The 19,250-nt window shown below is 38.4% G+C and overlaps 1 protein-coding gene across 24 annotated transcripts in view; it reads left to right on the top strand.

Moving 5' to 3' along the window:
• The window catches only part of MBNL1 (muscleblind like splicing regulator 1), a 170,002-nt gene that overhangs the window by 132,712 nt on the left and 18,040 nt on the right, over positions 1–19,250 (top strand). For 18 of the 24 annotated variants that reach the window (XR_002831775.1, XR_002831774.1, XM_014464769.2 and 15 more), the window contains 2 exons: positions 515–625; positions 9,269–9,469. Coding sequence is in view for 22 of the 24 variants with exons in the window: in XM_014464769.2 (XP_014320255.1) it covers positions 515–625; positions 9,269–9,469 (312 nt within the window). In the remaining 2 variants the exon portion in view is untranslated. The remainder of the gene's footprint in view (positions 1–514; positions 626–9,268; positions 9,470–19,250) is intronic. The other 6 variants (XM_014464782.2, XM_006099252.3, XM_006099255.3 and 3 more) reach the window with 1 other exon arrangement.

The raw sequence follows: 19,250 nt of genomic DNA, 5'->3' as shown, positions 1-19,250 counted from the left end.
ATCAATATGGACGCGGAAGTCTCATAAAAGTAGAAATTACCAGGAGAGGCAGAAACTCCAAGGACTTTTAAGAAAAGACTTAAATATTAGAAGCTGTAGGGGGTCATGGGGATTTAATGTTTACTGAGCATCGTAGGGGGATAACATTTGAATCTGAGCACATCTATTTATTTATTTATTTGGATTTTTGGAGGGTGTAGAAGGTAAATGATTTCAATAACCTTTACTCACATTTGTTCATAGAAATGTAAGAGATTAATGTCATAATTATAGGTTGCAAAAGGTGTTCTGATATTCATTGTGATATGGTAATTCTGTGTTTAAACGTATGTTGAAATTTGCAGTGATAAGATTATATCTGTCAGTAATTTATGTCACTAACTTATGTAGTATTTTGGGGTCATGGGAATGTGAAGACCCACATTTTTCTGATATGCTAGCTGTAGCAGTGTGCTAATTTTTTTCCTAATACATTTTAACACCTGAACTCAATGTAATTGTTATTCTCTCTTAGAACTTAATGCACCAATCATTCCAAAAAAGAGGGGGGGATTGCATTTCGAGGTGGGAGGGATCTCCATATCACATCGGCAGTGATACCAATTATCAATTCTATACAGTTGAGGTGAGATAATATTGTAATTCTGTGTCTGTTTTAATCTGATATATATATTTTTCATTATTTGGGGGCTCAGTTTAAAATATGATATCTTAAATTTATTTTTTATGGTACCTGCTAATTTTACGTGTTTGCTTTGGGATAGCATAAACTCGTTCATTTGGTTTAAAAAAAAAAGTGTTTTTCTCTCCAGCATAAAATATTGGATAAGACTTCTGTGTTACACTTAGCCCTCACATAGGTAGCTTCAAAGATCCGATAAATCCTTGTGGTAGCTACTACTTTCCTTGATATAAGATCTCTCCTTGAGGTACTTTGTTCCACTTAAACATTTAAAGCGTATCTACCCGCTCGGTGACCGAGCACGCCTCTGAGAGCCGCAGTGTGGTTCCCAGACTGCAAAGAGCAGCATTGGTCCTGGCGGTTCCTCTACTGAGTTTGTCCTTGAGTTATACTCTCAAGGTCATTTCCAGGGTCATCACATCGTAATCCTGGCACAAACTATAAGCAACATTTATGCCCATGGCTTTGAAATACTATAACAAATATGCATTGTTTAGGGAATCACTAAAGCACAGGTTTCTGGAACCATTAGACAAATCACCACATTTTCTGGTGATTTTGTTGGAAAATTCTCAGCTTAGACAAAGCATTACTTTTCTTTTTTTAAACACTTTTATTTTCATTTGTTATTTTCCATCACCATTCATCCCCTCTATGCCCTCTTCCACTCCCTTCTCTGCCCCGCCCCAGATGTTATGTTATGTTATGTTATGTTATGTTATGTTATGTTATGTTATGTTGATTTCCCTGGTTCCTGGATTTGAAAGGGGAATAACCCTTTTGCTAGAGGCATTGTTAGATCAGTCTAGAAATAATATACTCTATGCAGAGTGACATTTTTCTAATAAGTACAGCAGTCATTTTAAATATTCAGTTTTAAAGCATTTGCTAATAGGAATGGCTTTTAATGGCTACAGAGAAGGCTTTAATCTGGGAAATTTGCTTCGAAATCTCACCGGAGACGTTTGGATCCCTGTAGTCAGCCCTGTTTTAATGAAGATAATAACATGGAGGTTCAGAAATAAGTGAGATGGTCCTAACCAGCTGCCTACTGGAACTTTAATGCTGGGCCCACAAATAGGGAAGCTAACCGGCTGGAAGCAGCAGGTGGCAAATATGGAGAAACCACTCCCAGAGGCTGGCCAGCCGATAGTTTGCGGGGATGGCATAAACATGGATCCTACCCAGGTGGTCGGGATCTCCAAGGAGATAATGCTGCGAGTAGGTCCCCACCATCAGGAGCATCAGCAGTGTCTGAGCTGCTTGCAGTCACACAGGCGAAGCCTCTTAGTTTTCTAATCTAAGGGCAACCAGTTTGGCCCGCAAACTGTGCCTGGAGGAACACGGATTAGGCAAAGGCTTAGCAAGGTCCAATCAGATTCAGAAGTATCTAGTGTTGCCCTAACCAGTTTGGCTCAGTGGATAGAGCATTGGCCTGTGGACTGAAGGGTCCCAGGTTTGATTCCGATCAAGGGCATGTACCTTGGTTGCAGGCACATCCCCAGTAGGGAGTGTGCAGGAGGCAGCTGATCGATGTTTCTCTCTCATCGATGTTTCTAACTCTATGCCTCTCCCTTCCTCTCTGTAAAAATATATTTAAAAAAAAAGAAGTATCTAGTGTTGTGCCTGGCACGTCACCGAGAACAAACCATTGCTTGGGCGAGTGAAAGAGTGAATGAGGGAAGGAGCTTTCCAAACACCAGAAAAAGAGGCAGAGGTTCATGGTGGTTGACCTTCCCCAGCGTCCAGAGGAATTGCAACCAGGCCCCAGAGCCCCAGCCCAGACTCTGCCACACCGAATGGGGGCCGGAGGGGGCTACTTCGTAGCAGACCGTTTCAGAGGCAGCCAGGGGCTGCATGAGGGCCCTTTGGGGACCGGGAAATGGCTGTATGTCACTCCGTTTGGGTTCTCGTTTTCTCATAAATCTTAAGAGACCTGGTGTATACATGGAGGGTCTTTGGAACCTGACACTGGGCTGACTTGGGGAGTGCAGGGATTTATAGGGGAGTTTCTTGTTTGTATGGACTTTATTAAATTGTAGTGAAAGGCACCCAGCCAAGAATCAGAAAGAGGACTTGACGTTTTGGGGGCAAATGCAATACCATGCGTGCGATTACTGAACTCAGTACTTTTGGTATCATAAATCCTCACCACCATCCTATTAAGTAGGTAGTATTATCCCAGATTTGCAGATGAAGCCTCAGAGGTTCGGAGAGATTAATTAATATGACTGGCCCTGCTGCTGACGAGCTCTGTAACTGGAAGATAAATGGAAGACCTATAGTATCTAATTATCCAAATTTAGATTTATTTCCTAAGTGCCACTTTAATTTTTAAATTTAATTATTTTTTTATTATTTTTTTTTTACTTTGCCATGCACTATCTGATATAAAGGCAGTCTAATGAGAAGTGACTAAACAACCTAAAGGGAGGTAGATGGCACCTTGTGGTTTACAACTTGGAGGCATCTGATAGAGTTCTTTGGTCCGTTCCTGAAAGATATCTTTCAGGCTCTCGTCACTGCCCTCGGAGAGCTAGCAGTGGTCTCTGGTGCCTTTCCCTGTGCTCCCAAAGGTTAGGCTTGGCCACCCATAATGTCCCAGAACAGCTGCCTTGAAGGCACACACTTGAAGGCCCTGTTGAGCGTCGAATTCCCGTGAATTTCATGCATTGGAAGCAGGGTAGCCACAGAGGACTTCAGAGTTCCTGCACTTAGCTCAGGTCTCCGGAGCTTCTCTGCTGCTTCTGTCACCTGTCTCTGCTCTCGACTCGGGTTCCCAGCGGTTGTTGGCAGTTTGATGCTGAAAGCTTTGATGTCATCATTTGTCACATTTCCAGCAACACCTGAAATTCTTCAATTGTATTTTAGGACTTTCCTTTGCAGTTTATCCAACTGGTGGTTGAGATAAGGCCACTTTATCCCAAAGTGTTTCTGGTAAAATGTTTCCAAATTAGTCACCCTGAATCATATTTCATACATCTAACCTTTTTATTTAAATCCTCACCCGAGGATATGTTTTTATTGTTTGTTTGTAGGAAGAGAGAAGAAGGGGGGGGGGAAGGAAGGAGGGAGGGGGAGGAAGGGGGAGAGAGAGAGAGTGAAACATCGACGTGAGAGATAAACATCCCTTGGTTGCCTCCTGAACCTGCCCCGACCAGGGATACAACCCAAAACCTTGATATGTGCCCTGACCAGGAATCAAACCCGCAACCTTTTTGGTGTATGGGATGATGCTCCAACCAACCGCGCCACCTGGCCAGGGCATCTGCCCTTCTCAGTCAAGGAGCCTGCACTTCCTTAAGCGGCTTGAAAATGGGCCCCAAATCCTAGGAACCGGCATATTTGTTGCTACCTTTCTCCTCGGAGAGCTAGAAGCGAGTCTTCTCTATTTAAATGTTGAGAAAAAATTGGATTGAAAGAGAAAGTGAAATTCAGGATAAAGCAAATGGTCATTTGATTTGCCCAGTCAGCAAGTCAGTCTAGAAACAGAGTTTAAAATAGGATTGCTTTGATTGTAGTTGTCTGCTACCTTCTTAGAAAAAAGGCATTGTAATGTGATACTTGTTGATCACTCCCATCAGCTTTGGCTCTATGTTCATATTCAAAATAATTGTTTAGAAAGGCTGTTTACAGATTTTTATACAGGGTTGTACAAGAATCTGGTTTCATACACCTCGATTATGCTGTTAATTTTTTAAAAACACTTTATGGTTTACTGCTTGCAAGTTTGACCTTCACAGATACACACACACGTAACATCTAGACAGATCTGACTTAAAATTTGTGTTCTGTAAATGCCAGCATATACCAATTATGTATAATGTATGTACTCCCTCCATTTTATTAAAACTTGCCAACATTGTCTGCAAAACAAACACTGTCTCACATAGCATTTTAAAATAAATTAGGGCTCCTATGATATTTGCAACATTACAGCATGGGAAAATGATAACTTAGAAAAATTCAGTATTGGAAGTTGCAAAACCAAAAAAAAAAAAGAAATTAAACTTTTCTAACAAGCGTATTAGAGAAATGGATGACATTAAATCTCTTTTTTAATGTTTAAATTTCTATTTCTAGAAAACCTTTAATGCATTTACTAATTTCTTTGACAGAGGAAAACAGCACATCCATTGATATACTTGTTAAATGAATGTCTATGGAGGACCTGTGTAGATGCCAACTGCAGGATCTATACAAAATGAACAAAACACAGGGCCCAAGGCTGCCCTCTGGCCCTGAGTGATGAGGATCTAGGAGAGCAGAGGGCAGGAAACGCCTGTTTAGAGTTGGAGGTGTGGGTGGATCTGGGACAGCTTCAACAAGGAAGAGCCCTAATTCTTGAAGCACAATTAGGAATTAAATAGGTGGGCTGGGCAGGAGCATCCTTCAATGTGCAGGGAAAACCATGTTCAGAAGAAGAGAGTCAGAAGGGAACATGAGTCCTTAGCGACCGCACATAGACTCAGACAATGGAACCTATCTCTGTTTTTAAATAGTAGTAGAAGGCCCTTTCGTGTCTGGAATTGGAATCATCCAGGAGCATTTAAAAAACACTGCTGCCTTCCTACATCTCCCAGAGAGTCCGATGAGGGGGAGGGGCAGGGCATGCTGGATAGAAAACTCTAGGGAATTCTGATGGGCGGCCTGCACAGAGAACCCCTATTTTCAGAACCACCTGGAATCAAGACACACTTGTGTCCATATCCTAGGTCTTTTGGGGCCCATAATCTCCAAGAGACGACTTCTTTATCTGCAAAATGGGACTAATAATACCCACCTGCCAAGGCTGTAATTCATCCACGCACTCATGCATTCACCCACTCAAGCACTTATTCAGTGTATATTGAGTGCCTACTGTGTGCCAGGCAATGCTCTATGTTTTGAGAATTTAGTAGTGTATTAAACAGGTATCCTCCATCCCCATCTTAAAAGCAAAGCAGTGGAGTTTTGTTTTTGTTCGTCCCCTGAAGTTTACACTCTACTGTTATGAGGATTAAATGCAGGAACATAGGTAAAGCGCCAAGCACATGCCTGGCACACAATAAGGAGAGGGAATTATGCTAATAACCATGTTTGCACACATTTAACAATGGTCATAATGTGACATTAAATAACATTTTCATTTATAATAAAGCTCAAGTACTTTAATGGAATCAGAATGGCTCTTTGAAAACAAACAAATGATTAGCCCATCCAAGCATTCCTAAGCTTGCAATTAGTTTCAGGGTGTTCACAGACAAAAGACAATAATAAGCCAACCTTCCTGATGCCTTCCCGGAAGCACAGTATCTGCAAATCATCGTTACAAGGCTGCAGTTAGTATCGAAGGCACCGATTATGTAGTTATGCATTATCCTGTGGATACTTCAGAGAAAATAGGATGCTGCTCAATACCACCATTGCGTTAATATTCGTCTTTGCGATTCTGCTGAACCCTGTCAGGGCAGCTTTTGGATGGAGAATCAGCCGTGTAGCAGTTCAAGTTCTTTACTAATCAGATTAGGGCACTGGTGGGTCCAGCGGTGACCTTCTTCCAGCAAGGTGCTCTTTGAAAAAGGATGTAACAGATTTACCAGAAAAAAAACTCAAAAGAAATGAAGGAATGTTGTACTTTTTTTGTTGTTTTTAAAGCAGCTTTTGGAATCAGATTTCAAAGCATAGAGCTATTATTATTGATTGCCTGACTGTTTAGCAAATAGCACCACTTATCTGGAGAGGGAGCAATTTGAGTTAATGCTTGTTGAAGAGTTGATGTTTCAGGTTTTTAAAAGCTGCTGCAGATTTTACTTGGGGAGAGTACCCTAAAATTCACCAGATTTGAATTTGTTCTGCTGGATCAAATCCAGAAATCAATTCACATGACAACTCTATAGGAACAGTCCGGCAGGAAAATTGTTGCCATACTTTTATGTAATAAAAGCGTTCCTTTCCCTTTAATAGGCAACTTCTGTATTCTAGGCATTGTAGTTTTTATGTTTATTTTATTCAATGTGCTTTAACAAAGCTGAATTTTATTGGCCACTGGTCTTATTTTCTTAAAATATGAATGCTTTTCTTCCCTCTAAATGAGTTTGTAAATTGGACCTCTGCTTCTAAATAATTATAGTGGCTTGTGTACCGTGACATGAGCATCTCAGTAACTTTCTGAAGCATGCATTCAAACACGCTCTGTCTGGAAATACATGTTCCTTCGTAGCAATAGAATACGAAGAGGAATGCTATTACCTGGCGTCTGTTCTCCACATTCCGAGCTAGTCTTTTAGTCTTCAGTGCTAATTTAAAAAAAATAATTATTAAGTACCTAATAGGAAAAATAGAAGACTGGCGTGGCTGAAATTTTACATATTGTATCTGCGAGTATGTAGCAGTGTATGTTTACCTGAATATTTCAGAGTAGAAATCCAAGTTCAGCATGTATTCGTCTTGCCCGTCAACCCTTGTCCTGCTGCTGCCTTGGCAGCCGGTGGACAGTGGAGCAGCGTAAAATCAGCTGCTGTTCAATATCCGCTGGTGGGCAGAGATTGCCCAGGGCCCCAGCTTCTGGCAGGGTACGGATTGTTAATATCTGGAATGCTGGATAGTTTCTTGTTGTCAGCATGTAGCGTAGCTGCTTTGGGCAGGAATGGGCCTGCGGGTGGGAGGTATTGCTTTAGGCCACTTCCTCAGGCAAGAGCCATCGATCTGGCAGGGCAGCTAACCATGGCATTGAAGCCAGCACATTCGGAGGCATCATTGTTTTCACTTGAACATACCAGAGGAATCCATGGTGTATCGTTTCTTCTGCCAAGTGAATCACATTATGTATTAAACATTCTACTTTTTACAGCTTTCTTAATAAGTTTGCGTGCGCTAGCTGCATGCACAAAAGATTTTGTCCTAAAACAATGTGTGAGGTCGAGAGCAGAGTGTGTCCCTGGGACAGAGATTTTCAACCGCAGCTCTGCTGACATTTGGGGCGGGATAACCTTTGTTGGAAGGGGCTGCCCCATGTGTTATGGGACACTTAGCAGAACCGCTGGACTCTACCCATTAGATGCACTAGCACCCTCCAGCTGTGGCGACCAGAAACGTCTTTAGACATTGCCAGATGTCCCTGTGAGGCCAAATCACCCATCGCTGAGAACTGTCCTAGGAGCAAGGGAATACTTGGGCTGCCTCACCAATACAGGATGGGGCAGGAACAGACTAGATAAAGGAAATGTTGTATTTTTTTAACATGTTTCTTTTGAACCATAAGAATTACTTTTGTAACATACATCTTAATTGCATTAAAAATCTGTTCCAAATTTCTCTTGAACACTGTATAAACTCAGGATCATCTTTCAGAGGGAAGAATCGCTACATTGCAATGTCCTTTTATTCTACAGAAAAATTTCTCTGCACCTATTCCATACCACAGGGTAAAAGGAAGTGAATCGTTAAAAATTACTTTCAAGAATAGGCTCCATTTTGTCCATCAGTTTTTGTGTTTTAGAGACAAACATTACTATTACACAAAGCCTTAAACTTCAAGAATTGAAACTCCATTGAATCAGGAAGTTGAAAATGTATCCTCAATCACATGGGAAATTGTTGTGCTCGGTTATGCTTTTAAAATTGGAAAAGAAAATTGCTTGAGTAGATTTCAGGTAAATTGCTTAATTCCATCAAGAACAGATATATTTCCTGATATGCACATTTTTATACCAACAAATAGAAACCATTCTCATGTATCCATGAAAGCATTTCTGGCAGAAATTCAATCTTATTGCATTTTCCTTAGTGTGGCCGTAGGTGTTCCCCTGAAGAATCACTTAGCATTTAGTTAGAGGTGTTCTGTTGCAGATTTCCCATTTTCCAATGGTTCTCCCCTCGTAAGGTGAATTCCCTGTTAAATGTCTCACAAGAGCGTGATAGGCTGATGCAGTTTGTAATTTCCCCAGAAAAACCTGCAACTGGTGAATATGCCAAATGCTTTATCTTGTGTGCCCACAAGGAATGGTGCCATCCTCACCTTTCCATGACCACATGAGGTTTATTCACAGTTTACATTGACTGTGAAACTTAGCTGTCCACTGAGAGTTCTGCTTTATTTATGCAAGATAATAGGGCACTTGCAACCTATTAACAGTTGTAAACAGATCCTTCAAGAACGTCTGACATAGTAACTAAGAAATGTATTTCTTAGATACGTGTCTAGGGTTCAATCAGGACAAAGATGGAATGTAGAAAACCACAGGAAATTTCCCTATTGAGTTCTTGATCTATTGTTCATAAAGAAATTGCAAGTATTAGAGACCCCAGGCTTTAAGATTCCAGTGGAAAATGTATCGGCAGGTTATGTCTTGTATTTTAGAAAAACATTGGTTTGATCAATGCTTATTTAAGAATCATCCTTATCCTGAATAAGAGTTAATAAACACAGACTTAAATGGAGGGGAGGTGGGGAGGGAGAAAAGGAAGAATAGATTGGGGATGGATGGATGGATGGATGGAGGTTGGGGGGTGGATGGATGGATGGAAACATATATATATAATGTAGGATATCAACTTTCAACCAGGACCTTCATATTAAATTTTTCTTCTTACTTTATTTTTCAGCCAATGTTTTCAGTTGCACCCAGCTTAGCCACCAATGCATCAGCAGCCTTTAATCCCTACCTGGGACCTGTCTCCCCAAGCCTGGTTCCAGCAGAGATCTTGCCGACTGCACCCATGTTGGTCACAGGGAACCCTGGGGTCCCTGTCCCTGCAGCTGCTGCAGCTGCAGCACAGAAATTAATGCGGACAGACAGACTTGAGGTAGGAATGATGGGCTGGTTTCTTTACGTTCTCTATTCTAATTTGCAAAGTGTGCTATTTATTTATTTCTTTTATTGTCATAAAAGTTAAAAAAAATTTCGAAGCAGAGGTTTTGGTTTAATGCTTGGAGCATTTTACTAAATATGGGCATGCTATATTTGATGAACGTAACATTCAGGAAAGCCACAATGTCCATGTGTAAATTAATGGGTAAGAGCTTGGACTCTAGGGTCAGACTGTCTGTTACTTTGTTGTGCCTCAGTTTCCTCGTCTTTGAAGTGGAGGTAATAATGGCAACTTCCCTCAAAGAGAAGAAAGAATGCCTGGCACCCAGCAAATGTTTCTTAAATATTTATCGCTGTTGTTATTAAGAACAAATTTGATCAATCCCCTGATACTTGTTCTCATAAAGATGTTATTTAGTTACTATCTATAAAGCATTTTAAAGTTTATCATTGCAGATGGCCTCATAAGCTTCACTATATTTTGGTTGGAATAGCAGGGCAGCTTTGTTGATGAAGTGCACTCCCATAAACATTTTTAATTGGAAATTGTGTGATGATCTGAGTCTCAGAGTCAAGGATGATCAGATGTACGTGCTTTGCTATTGCTACATGAAAAAGAAATTAAAGATATAAATCTTACATTGAAGTAGTTGTTCCGAGTTTCAGCATGGCTGTAAATCGATAGATTTGGTGAACTATATAGATGCAGGAAAAATGGCAACATTACTGTCCATTGAAGCTCTAAAACCTGGCTTTGGTGTCCAACTAAAAAACAAAATGACCTGTTCCTCTTGTCCCTGGTTCAGATGAGGCCATGCTGAGTGAAGAGAAGTTTTGCATGTTTTAATTATAGAGAAAGCAGCAAAATAAGGCTTTTGTGTGAATATAATTGACACTAATAATTTATAAGTTTAGCAAGAATTTATTTAATAAGCACCAAGTTCTTGTTTATTAAGTTTCATTGCAAGCTTTACAAAGGATCTCAGATTTCAGAATAGTTATAACTGTACCATCATTTTGATGACAATAATAATAGTTAGTACTTATTGAATATTTGTTATCTACCAAATACAGAGTCAACCCCTCACAAGCATCACACATTTAATATTCAAAACAAGCTTATGAGGCAGATCCTATTAATGTTTTTTAAGATACATTTTTATTGATTTCAGAGAGGAAGGGAGGGAGAGATAGATAAGAGAGAATCATTGATTGGCAGCCTCCTGAACACCCCAAAAGTGGGGATCAAGCTGGCATCCCGGGCATGTGCCCTGACTGAGCTTCGAACTGTGACCTCCTGGTTCATAGGTTGATGCTCAACCACTGAGCTATGCCGGCCTGGCAAGATACTCTTATTAACTCTACTTTACAGGGCAATAAATTTAGGGGTAGAGATGTGACATAATTATTCAAGTTCACAAAGGTGGGATGTTCCAGTGGGGTATGAACTCAGAATCCCATTTTAAAACACTACGTCACTCTCCCATTCCCATGCAGGTGATAATACAAAGAGGAGGAAGCACATTTTGGCTCCCGTATACCCTTTAACGTTTTGTTTGTTTTAGGCTTATGCCTTACCTTTCATTAAACATTTTGGGAAAGGCTGCTAATTAAGAGATTACTGCAAGTAGGACCCAGGAAGGACTTTGAAACCTAGTTGCGTGCCCTCTGTGGTCGAAGGACTCTGCTGTGTGCTAGAGAGAGGTACACCGTGACCTGTGTGTGGCTTGTCATTGCACAGTTGCCCTTGTTCATTCATTAACTAATGCTGTTTGCAGATAAATTAAGGAGGAAACTTAAGAAATTTTAAATATTTAAAAATCATCTGATGCTCAACATGTGAACTCCACCCCCAGCCTTTCTGAGGCAAACCCTGGGCTCATAATGCATAATTGTTGATTGATTAATGGGAACCAAACAGACCATCTGAGATGAACTTTAGTGAATTAATTATTAATAGGAGATGACATTTAAAAAGCTGAGAAAAATCTCTATTGAAATCTCTTTAAAAGAATCTCTCTCAAAGGCTGAGCTGTGTGGTCAGAACTCTTCTAAAAATGAGTCCTCTCACAATTTTAGGTAGTCTGTCATTAACTATATTTGGTATGATGTTTAGTTATAGTGAAACCTTTTGTCGTTTGGTTTTATTTTTCTTTTGGGAGGAGTTGCTTTGTATATTTTGTCTGTCGTATTTCGCAATAGTCACAACAAATGACTTCTGCTGTGTTGACTTCATTTCCTTTTAACCTGAATCCCACTTCTCTCAATGCCTGGTGGTGGGGCGGCTTCCTGTCTTCTTCTGGTTAACTGGATCTGATCCAGTGTCACAGTTACAACCTGTTAGGCTATTGCACTGTGAGGCTCAGGGGCATGTCTTCCTGCTCAGCACTCGGGATTTTAGACATTCATATCTTCAGGTTACTTCCTCTCATGCTAATTGCTCTCCAGATTGGAGTCTAAAGGACATGGCAATGAGTGCACACACTTATTTGCTAATTGGCCACGTGTTTAGTTATTGGGGTTTAAATCTATACTCTATTTTTTTTCCCTCAAGGAACTCTGAAGTACATGTTTGAATTTTGAATTCCTTTGGAGGTGGAAAAGAATTTAAATCAGTTAAAATAATGGCTGATTTGTCTTGCCACTTCCTTCTTTTTGCTACAACTTATTAGACAATAAATAAATTTAAAAATATCATAGATTTATCAGCCTCTGGTTCTTATATAATTGCTTGGATGAACTGACATGTATTTACAGCACCCAATGTGATTCTATAAAAAAGGGTTAAATTGGAAAGCAGGAATCCAGGGATTAGTGCTAGTGATATTGTTAATTAGGTGAGTGAGCTGGAGTCAAATTTCTCATGTTCTCTGAACTTCATATCCCACACATAAAATTAGGGGATTGTACTGGATAATCTCTAAGATCACTTCCAGTTAGAACATTCTGGGGGCATTTAGGGAATTTTCTTCTTTTTAATGCCAGCCACAAGCTTTTGAAAGTTTATTTTATATGCTGGTGTCCCCCCAAAAATGCATACACACTTTAGCAGCTGATAACTCAATTATGACAATGAAATGTATTTTAATAAACACTGCCTTTATAATCATTCAAAGTGTGTGTATACATTTTTGGGACAGTGTGTGTGTGTGTGTGTGTGTGTGTGTGTGTGTGTGTGAGAGAGAGAGAGAGAGAAATAGACACATAAGCTTTATACCAATATTCATATTATCCATTCTTTGTTGGATATCTTTTAAAAGACTTGCTACATTGTAAAAAGTCAGCTTTCTTGGTTTTCTCTAATGAGGAGCAAAAGTCTTAAATATCAGTAACAGTGGCTTTTAGAATTCCATTTTGTGACCTTGGGATGCCTTTTTGTAATTTCCAAGCAGCTTTTTATTTTTGCATTATTTTAAGAAATTGTTAAAATCTATAAGTACTGGAAAGAACTGAGGTTTTTATTCCAGGCCCTGCTTCATTATGAAGAAGTATTTGACTTAGTGTCAAGAGACACAGAAACACAGTAATTTTTTTATGGTGCAAAAAGGATCCTTAAATGCATTCATTCTCTTACTTATTCAACAATATCCAATGAAGAACTATTGAAAATCTTTCAAGTTAAAAGTATTGTGAGGGAAATCTTTGATATCTAACTGCTATCTGATCAACAACCAAAAAGGTCCACACCAGAGGAGTCCAAGCTCATGAATGATGCCCAATAGCTGTTATATGAATGAATGAATGAGTCAATCAAACAATCAACCAGTTAATCAGTTGATCACAAAAAGATATGTACTCTTATTCAGAGTTCAGGATAACCCAACAGAGAAATTAAAACATGAGAAATGTTTAGCTTTTGTTAGCATTCTCCTTGGGAACATGTTTAAAGTTTGAGCATTTCAAGTATAAAATATAACATCTTGTTCATGGCCCAAGTCCTTGGGATGATTGTTAAAAATGCAGGGCCTCATCCCCAAAGACTGTTTCAGGTCTGCAGTGGGCCTCTGGAGCTTTTTCACAGCTCTGCCAGGCACATCTAAATGCAGAGAGTCCACGGTACTCTTCCCCCAGTGGATGCCAGCATCTCTTCTCTAAGTCCCAACTTTTCATCATTTACCTCATATACAGTTATTTGTGACTCTGAATTAAAAACATGCCTCCTCCAATTCACTCAACATCCTACAGTGTAAGTTGCTGAAAACATGATGAAGAGCATAATAAAATATTTTAGGTAAACAATGATTATTCTCTTAGGAATAAGAGAATTGTTTACAACCGAAGGACTTGTATGCATGTATATAAGCATAACCAATGGACATAAGTCACTGGGGGCTGGGGAATGTCAAGTGCGGCGGGGCGCGGGGGAGAAGGAGATATATGTAATACTCTTTGTAATACTTCAAGCAATAAAAAAAAATCCATTAGAATAAAATAAACCACACAATGGTTATTAAGATAATTTATACCACATAATAGCATTAATCAAAGAAAAGCAAACCAATGGCCACCAATTTCAGAGGATAGAAGATTTCCATTTGGTTAACAGTATCATTTTTATATCAGCAGTATGAGAAAAGCATACAAAGTATTTCATGGAAGGTGGACAAATGACTTGGCTTCTGATATCTTCAGCTAAGTTTGTTTTAAAATAAGTTATTCTTGTGCTGAAGGTATTATTCTACTGAGGTAATCATGGCATGGTGTTCTAATTCAGGCCCCTGGGTTCTGGGTGCTTCTACTCATGTTGACACAAAAAAAAGACTCTAGGCAATATATTTTTACTAGAGGCTTGGTGCACAAAATTTGCTCACGGGTAGGGTCCCTACGCCTGGACACCGATCAAGGCCAATCTGGGCCTTCCAGCTGCCGGCTGGGGCCCTCCTTCCTATTGCCAGCCAGGGCTGCTGGCCAGGGCCTTCCTTCTTTCCGTGCCACCCTCTGGTGGTCAGCACACGTCATAGCGAGCGATCGAACTCCAAGTCTCCCAAACTCCCACAGGGACAATTTGCATATAAGCCTTTTAAATATATAGATATGATTTAAATGATTTAACCCTCATTTAGCTTTATGTGCTTTTTTTGGTTCGTTAATTGATGTCATATTTTTAATCATATATGATACCTGTTAACTAAAAAAAGAGCACATAAAACTAAATGAGGGTTAACGTGACAGTAAAAGCAAGCCTAGATTGGGATGATCTATTGAATATAAAAGACATTCAATTAAAAAAATTAGAAAAGCAACTGCTTTTAAGGTAAGGAATGCTTATTGATAGGATTATTTTAATTTTGTATGTTCACAGAGGATGTTTGGGTACTGCTTGTATGATACTTTAGTTTATCTAGAAAATCCCTAAGAAATCTTAACAGTTCTGTGCACACAGGTTTACATAGTTTAAACATATTTTTAAATATATAATAAAGCTTTAGAATGGTTCTTAAAAGTGTACTTGCATCCTCGTTTAAACCATCAAATGTACTGTGTTCCTGTCAATTATTTCTCTTGTGATTAGAGAGATGGCAGAGTTATAATTTTTTTCAAGGTTTGAACCTTGGTTTGGTCACTCAGTTTTGCTGTTCTTCCTCTTTCTTTACCCAAGCTAACACTAAAATGTCTTCATTTTTCCTGTTATTTAAAAAGAGTAATAAAAGGAACTACAGATTTGAACATTTTGGCATATTGATGAGCTTCTTTCATAGATATTTGTATTTTCCTGTCCTTTTAGTTTGCACATTTGGAATAAATAGGAGTAAATAAATTAAAATGTGGCAGTAGATTTAATATGAAATTTGTTTTAGTTGGTCATTTATGTATATTCAGATATGATTTTTTTAAATCACATTAAGTCAAATTACACATTCTTAGCTGTGTCATCTATAGAAATAGGCTTGTGTTCTCTGGCCTAATGCTAATGGTGGGTTCTTCTTTGTAGATTTCAAAGAAAACTCATGTTTGTTCTTAACAGAAATCCTCTGAGATAGACGAAATGGGTGTCTTTTTCTTTGTTGTTTTTTTTTTTTTAAAGAAAAAATGAGATTCCCATAGACAAAATTTGTACAATTATTAGATAACAGACTAAAACTAGATATTATGTCACCAGATATTTATCTTGGAAAATTTAATTGTATAATAACTACCTAAGATCATTTCCCTGAATCACCAGATTTGTAAAATGGGGAGATTTTAACCCTTTTGAATTGAAAATATAGATAATTTCTCTGCATTAAATTATATGCTCATGACCAGTAATGCTGAGGATACTTATAAAATCAATTATCCAGTATTCTTTTTAATGTGCTGTGCTAGCTCAAGCTTAATAAAAAATAAAGTCCATGATACTTATTGTTGAGCAACAGGTATGTATATGTCTTTGAATATGCTCCTTAAAATTGACCATTAGGTTTAAAATTACTTCCCAAAATATTATTAGTAAAATGGACGGAGTCCCTGTTTCTTGTTATAATTAGCTTCCTGTTCCTGCTTTTGGATGTTATTCTCCAAAGATGAGTCAGTTTAATATGTTGAGCACAAATCATGTTACTGGAATTGATCTCTCCTTAAGAACATGCAGTTGACTGTCCAGTTTTGAATAAGTTCAAACATTGCTATTAATTTCCTTAGAATCCCAAGGTCTTAACTTGCAGAGAACTGCTGAATTTAATTCTACTGCTGAGTTTCGTCATGTTTATATAAAATTGGAGATCAAATAACAGAACTGTCTATTTTAACCAGACATGTATGGTGTGTTTTAAGCTATCTATACATTTTCTCAGTATTCTCGAGGAATCGTATAGATAGCTAGTGAGTGTAGGAACTAGAACCCAAGATTTCTGATTATAAACTCTATCCTTTTTCCATTGTGCCACTGATATTTAATCAACAGAAGCAGCTTTTATAGAGAATTAATTCACATTTCTTTGAGAAGTTTTTCTGATTATTTTTTATTCCATAGAGTTTTTTTGGAAATGAAATGTAGTACTTAAGTGTTTTCAGTGAATATCTTCATTGAAATGATGCTTTTTGCCATGAAAGAACCTCTTATTCATTTTCTATGCAAATATTTAAAACTTACCTGATTTAAATAACAAATCCTGCCTTAACACTTATAGAGTAAAAGACTCAACCAATATTCTTCTTGATTGAAGCATATTATGTGTCTAGCTAAATGGATGGAATTATTTTAATCTAGGTTTGAAAAGCCACTTACTGAACTATAAAAAGTACTTAGACTGTTGATCCTCTAATGCCATTTCTGTACATTTATCCTTAGAAAACGATCAGAAAATGCCTATAGTCATGAATGTATTCTTTGCAATATTTATGGTATTTGGGAATATTGGAAATGATTTGGATGTTCTCTGAAAGTTACCTATATGATACACATCTATTTGATGGAATTCGATGGAGCCATAGAAAAATGATTACTGTGGACACTTAGTAAAATGAAAAGTGTTTAGCAAAAGCAGGTCACAGAGTAGGAGCTATGCAGACGACTGCATGAGATTAGAAAAAAACGTAATGTTAGGATTTTCAAATTTAGTTTTACCTTCTGTGTTCCAAATTGTACAAGTTCTTATCCAGATTTGAATCACAGATCAAATTTGTTGAAATTGTGTGTGTCAATTATATTTTGCTAATAGAATTCTATATCTAAGAGATTTCTTTTGGGGATCAGCAGAGTCTAAAGTTTTCTTGCATTTATCAGAGAAATCAGGCCAAACCAGCCCCTCTGGCCTGTAGCTCGCACAAGTACAGGTTTTCACAAGAGATTTTTACTTCTTCTTTACTTTTCAAAGACAAGAATAATGGGAGAACAGCTATTTCAGTATATTTCTTCTGTTTCATTTCCCATGTCTGGGAAAACCTTAAGCTGGGGGGGGGGGGAAAGAAAGAAAGAAAGGAAGGAAGGAAGGAAGGAAGGAAGGAAGGAAGGAAGGAAGGAAGGAAGGAAGAAAGAAAGAAAGAGACAACACATATCATTCAAAAGCATTTGACGAACTTATTTGAAGTTCAAAAAAGGGTGGCTTCAGAACAAATTCTAAACTAATTGCTAGTTACCAACTCTGCTTAGTTTCAGAATTTTCCCTTATTGCATCCCAAAAGCAAGTACAAAATTGTAATAAATCATTACAATAAACCTATAAATGAAATGGAATAAAATAGGGTTGTCAGTAACTTCCTAAGTCATATTTATATTCTTTTTTTTTAAGTCCTCACCTGAGGATATTTTTTAATTGATTTTTTTTAGAGAGAGTGGAGGGGAGGGAGGGACAAAGGGAGGGAGGGAGAGAAAGAGAAAGAGGAGAGAGACATCAGTTGGTTGCCTCCTGCATGCACCCTGATCAGCGCCTGGGACCAAGCCTGCAACCATGTCTGGGAATCGAACCCAAACCCTTGGGTCCAGGGCTGATGCTCTAACCACTGAGAAAACAGGCCAGGGACATATTTGTATTCTGGATATCTCTCAGATTATCTAGCACAGAGTAGTTTATTCAATGATTTTTTTAAATTAAATAAATTGAATGAGGTGGTGAATAGAGTTGGCTCATTGGTAGGTATGTGGAATACAAAGCTTTAGCTAGTTTGAGGTTTCCAAATAGTGCAAGATGTCATTTCTAATGTTCTTTTCAAGATGTAGCATGATGCAGATTACACAGTCCTTTTTAAAGGAAGCAGACAATAGGATATGAATATAAGGGGAAAAGATCTAAAATGAAATGTGATCATTTTATGTACACACATCTAAGAAAACCTCTGCTTTTAAAATAGTAACAGGATTCCCGTTCCTCTTTCTTGCTGAAATCCAAAATAAAGAGCTCTGGTCTTTATTTGCTCAGTTTGTAAAAACAGTGAAAACTAAAAACCATTTCCTTGAAGCCTGAAGCAGGAACATGAAAATGTTGAAAGAACATTCCATGTTTTAGAAGGCCCTCTTGTGGTAAAGAGGTCAAACTATCCCAAATGAAGACAGTTTTGGAAACCTGACAGGAGCAGCCACCATGACAGACTTTATTAATAATAATAGTAAGAGTCGACATTGAGCAAATGAATGCGAAATAATCCATTTTCACCTTTCCTCCCTGGCCCCATGGCAAAATTGAAAGACATAAAACAAATAGGCAATAACAAAAACGAATCTTTTCCCACCTGCTTTATATAACTACCAAGTAAATCTCTAATGATAAAAAAAAAAAATGCTCCTGGCAACATTTTACTAAAAAGCTATCAAATTTTGCTTTATACATTTTCACTTGAGAGTAATTTCAGATTAGCACAAAAGTTGCAAAAATAGAACTCAGTGTTCCTGCCTGTTCTTCACCCAACTTACCTAAATAGTAACATCTTACATAACCATAGAGCCATTTATAAAACCAGATTAGCATCGCTATGCTGCCGTTAGCCAATCTACAGAGCTTAATCAGGTTTCATCATTTGTCTTAACAGCATCCTTTCTCTGACTCCAGAGCTGTCCAATCTGCGCCTTTCTCTGTCTTTCATGACCTTGACCCTTTGGAAGAGTACTGGTCAGTTATTTTGTAAAATATCCTCCCATTTCAAGTGTGTCTGCAGTTTCCTCGTGATTACTTTCAGGTTATGCATTCTCAGCAGTCATACAACCAAAGCGATGGTGTGCCCTTTTTTCAGTGCCTCGTAAAAGTAGGTACTTGAACATCTTGTTACTGGTGATGTTAACTTTGATCACCTGGAGTCTGCCAGACTCCTCTACTGCAATGTTGCTATTTTTTTTTCCCCTTAGTAACTAATAAATATACCCA

The sequence above is a fragment of the Myotis lucifugus genome, unplaced genomic scaffold, assembly GCF_000147115.1.
Source record: "Myotis lucifugus unplaced genomic scaffold, Myoluc2.0 scaffold_266, whole genome shotgun sequence".
NCBI lineage: Eukaryota > Metazoa > Chordata > Mammalia > Chiroptera > Vespertilionidae > Myotis > Myotis lucifugus.
The sequence above is the reverse complement of the archived record's forward strand: the minus strand, read 5'-3'. Positions and strand labels throughout refer to the sequence as shown.